The sequence below is a fragment of the Amaranthus tricolor genome, chromosome 8 (assembly GCF_026212465.1).
Source record: "Amaranthus tricolor cultivar Red isolate AtriRed21 chromosome 8, ASM2621246v1, whole genome shotgun sequence".
NCBI lineage: Eukaryota > Viridiplantae > Streptophyta > Magnoliopsida > Caryophyllales > Amaranthaceae > Amaranthus > Amaranthus tricolor.
The window spans coordinates 15,798,828-15,802,764 of record NC_080054.1 but is presented as its reverse complement, the minus strand read 5'-3'; the positions used below and the strand labels follow the sequence as shown (position 1 = coordinate 15,802,764).

At 32.3% G+C, this 3,937-nt stretch overlaps 1 protein-coding gene across 1 annotated transcript; it reads left to right on the top strand.

Moving 5' to 3' along the window:
• Positions 1 to 1,711: 1,711 nt before the first annotated feature.
• LOC130820784 (basic leucine zipper 61-like) lies at positions 1,712 to 3,614 on the top strand. Its single transcript, XM_057686296.1, has one exon. It carries the CDS (start codon positions 1,775 to 1,777, stop codon positions 2,648 to 2,650), a length of 876 nt encoding a protein of 291 aa, XP_057542279.1. The 5' UTR covers positions 1,712 to 1,774; the 3' UTR covers positions 2,651 to 3,614.
• Positions 3,615 to 3,937: the final 323 nt, after the last annotated feature.

Here is a 3,937-nt window from a genome sequence, read left to right as displayed (position 1 = left end):
ATGATTTAAGTTTTATTTGTTTTTTTTCTTTTGAAGATACTGCTTTGTTTTATTTCTTTTTCGCAATAATTACGGTTCGATAACTTTCGCTCTAGCATTACTTACTATTATATTATATTAAACCTATCTTTAGAAAAGAACAGTCCGTTACATCAACGATTCGTCAATCCTTAACTGGACGGGTCGTCAAGCCCTCGTGAGTTTGACTTCTTTATTTGTTTTATTTGTTACGTAAAATCTAACTGTCAATCTTATATAATGCGAGTGGAGTGATATAGCAACAAAATATCTAAAGATAATGTCTCAACCAGAAGGCAGAAGTCACAAAGGCCAAGGTGAGCATTTAGGCATTGCACTATGCTTGACTAATAATTTTGGAAAAAAAATAAAGGAAGGAGAGGGAAAGAGAGGGAAGGGAAAGGAAGGAGGGAGAAGTGGAAAGTAAATCGACATTGTTTGTTTAGGAGGAAATAAAACGTAAATAAAAGAGAATATATATTTTCCCTTTAAATCTTTTCATCTTTAAGATATTACAACCTAAAAAAAATTATCTATATTTTTATTTCAAATCTCTATACTCCTTTTTTTGATATTCAAACAAATTTTTTATTTTTTAAAATCTCTCTCTCTCTTTCTTTTTCTTTCATTTACTTCTATTTGAACATATTATTAACTCTACATAGAAAATAGTTGAGATGAGCCGAGTAGAAAGGGGAAATATCCAAACTCCAAACTACTACCTCTAGTAAATGGGTCCACACACGAGTAACAAATCATATATGAACACATTTCTAAACATCGCCCCACTTCCCTCGTTCCTTCGTGACTAAGCTAATTAACCCCAATTCTTCTTTTGTGAAAAAGTAGGGTTACTTGAAATTTATAATAGGACCCACTTTAACTAGGGGTGTTCCTTATCCGGTTAGTCGGATACCTTTTTTAACGGCCTATGTCCAGGCTAATTAATACATACCCGAATAAGTCGGGTCGGGACACCGGATACCCGTTTGTTCCTCACTTTCATTTTTTCAATTTTTTATGCTCTGGACTCGAGCTTTTTAATCTTAGCTTTCTTGCGTGATTATGGATAATCATCGACGAGCTAACCATCGACTCAGCTGCTTGGTACCTTCAAGTCTTTATTATGATCTTAGTTACTGACCCTTTTTTTAAAGTTCCATTTTTAAGTCTTCATGACATTAGTTACTGACTTTTGATTCTTAATCTTTAACATAGTTGTAATTGGTAGCTGACTATTTTTTTTATCTTATTATTTGATGGAGTATTGGTTTAGCATTACTTATTAATCAGTTAGTCTAACAGCCCTTGGCGTACAAAGAAATTATTTTTCAAAACAAATCCTCTAATATACCGGGTTGGCGGGTATCTATTTTAATTTATTTTGTGGCCCATGACCTGACCCGATTAAGGCGAGTCGGGTACCCGACCCATAATATAATATTATTATTGATGATGGATTCGTCATTTAAGCTACGGGTCGCCGAATCAACGGATCGAATCAAGCAGATCGGGTTTTTTGAACCCCTAACTTTAACCATAGTAAGTGCTCCTTGACTCAAAAGCAATTCTCTTGTACCGAATTTCGGACTAATTTGCCCTTCAAAGTTCCTAGCAATGTGGAACCCATTACCAACGCTTTAGCTTTTTTGGCTCCTTGGTTTTGGCCTTTAAATAATGCACGCTTACAATTCCTTTCTCCCCTTTTCCTCTTCCTCTCTTCTACCCCCTACCTATAAGCTCTTGCTCCGCCGTGATGTCCACCCTCCTCCCCTTTGAATACCTCTTATCCAATAATGCCTATAACATCCCTATGTTCTTCGACGACGGTTTTACACCGTGGGAGAATCTCGAATCTTTTTTCTCGGCTATTGATCATAAGCCTACTATCGTTTGTGAAAAAGGTAATGATCAAATTATATCTCAATTAAAATTGAATCATAGTCATAACCATGCTGGTCACCATGCCAGTTTTGACAAACTAAATCTAGATGGTCATCATGCCAGTTTAGATTTAGATCAGGAAAGTCTAAACCTAGATCGTCATCATGATGGTTTGAACCTAGGTTTGGAAAATCATTTTTTGTACGAGCCTAACTTAAGTCATACAAACCAAAATTCACCGAATTTTTATAATAAACTTAGCCCTGAAAATGCCCAAAGCCCAACATCTGTCCTTTTAAGCCCTAGCTCCGGTTCAGATGGCTTCGATGACTCAAACCAAAACCAACATGGTTCAAATCTCAATTCATATCCAGATCATGAACCAACTCAAGTAGAAATCACAGAAGAGAAAAAGCGTAAGCGGATGGAATCAAATCGGGAATCAGCAAGGCGTTCTCGCATGCGAAAACAACAACACATAGAAAATCTAACTAACGATGCAAACCAACTTAAAATCCAAACCCGGGAGCGGTCCAACCAATTGCGGCTTATGACCCACCATATCCAACTTGTAAGGAAAGAAAATGATCGGCTTAAAGCCGAATCAATCATCCTACAAAGGAAATTATATCAACTTGGCCAAATTTGGCAACAACAACAACAACGTTCATATCAGCAACAACGACATCATATTCATCCATTTTCATCTTCGACACTTTCAAGTGTCGCGACACAAATAATTATTTGACTCTATGGACAAATATTAATACTACGTGCTCCATGTTCCATTTATATATAACAACGGAAAAATTATTTATGGTATAATATATATAATTAAGACTAAAAAAGCATCTAGTACATATGCATATAAATATTATTTGATCATTTATTAATCTTGTTAATATAAGTTATTTTAGAGTATTGAATATATAATGGAACAAGAGTGAGTTAGTATCATGAGCTACGCAACTATTAGATGCATGCTCGATTTGTTTCTACACAAATATGTTAGGATTTATGCTAAGATATTAATTAGTCCTACTATGAGTTTTATTTTTTATTTTCGTTTTTTAGGCTAAATTCCTATCAAAATATAGGAATTGTTCTTTTGTAAAGAAGTAAAATTATTGGTGTTTGGTTTATGATAAAAAATAAATTTATTTGGACTCCAATGTTGATTTCAAGTAGTTAATTAGATTTTTCCTTTTCTTTTTACTTTAATTATAATTATCTATTTTTAATTTTATTTTTATTTTGTGTATTCTAAATCCATTGAAACTTGACTCCAAGCTAGTGTCTTTCGCACCTAACATTTCCCCTTTCATATCACTCAGTCTGCAACAATCACGCAGCAAGTAACATCTTTTTTTAGTTGTGATAGTTGGTGTACTATTTTTTTTTTTCATGAATTAGCATTATCGAGAAATAATTTTTTTTTATAGAATATGTAGATATTTATTTAGTAAAAAAAAGCAAATTAATTATCTACATCTCATTAAAAGAGTTAAAAATATAGGAAGGATATTAAATGAAAGCTAGAGATGGGCATTGTCCAAAATAAAAAATAATGTAAAATAAATAAAATAAATCAAAATAATAAATAATGTTGAATGTGTAGAATGGAGGGACTAGTATTTATTATGTAAAACATCTAATTAGTAACATCTACATAAAATATATAGAATAAAAATATTCAAAATAAAAACTTATTCTTTTACAATTGTTAAATCCCCATTTATTTTAATACTGCTTTGAAATATTATTTTTTTATTAAATGGCACTTTATAACTTTATCTTGCTCCACCTTTTCTTTTAATTTAGTATGAATTTCTGATAAATGGAAGTACTTTGAAGTGTAAATAAAGTATGACGACATGACGAAAGATTACCATGCAATACGCACTAAAAAATATCAATATCCATCGTGCTTAAATAGAACAAAATATAAAATAAAATAAAAAGTAAAAGTGCACAAAATATAAAAATCATGATTTATACTTGCTCTTATTCAGTACTCCATATTATTGTACCATTT

What these genes read in the sequence shown, in the direction of transcription:
- LOC130820784 (XM_057686296.1), top strand. Translation starts at nt 1,775, where the DNA reads ATGTCCACCCTCCTCCCCTTTGAATACCTCTTATCCAATAATGCCTAT.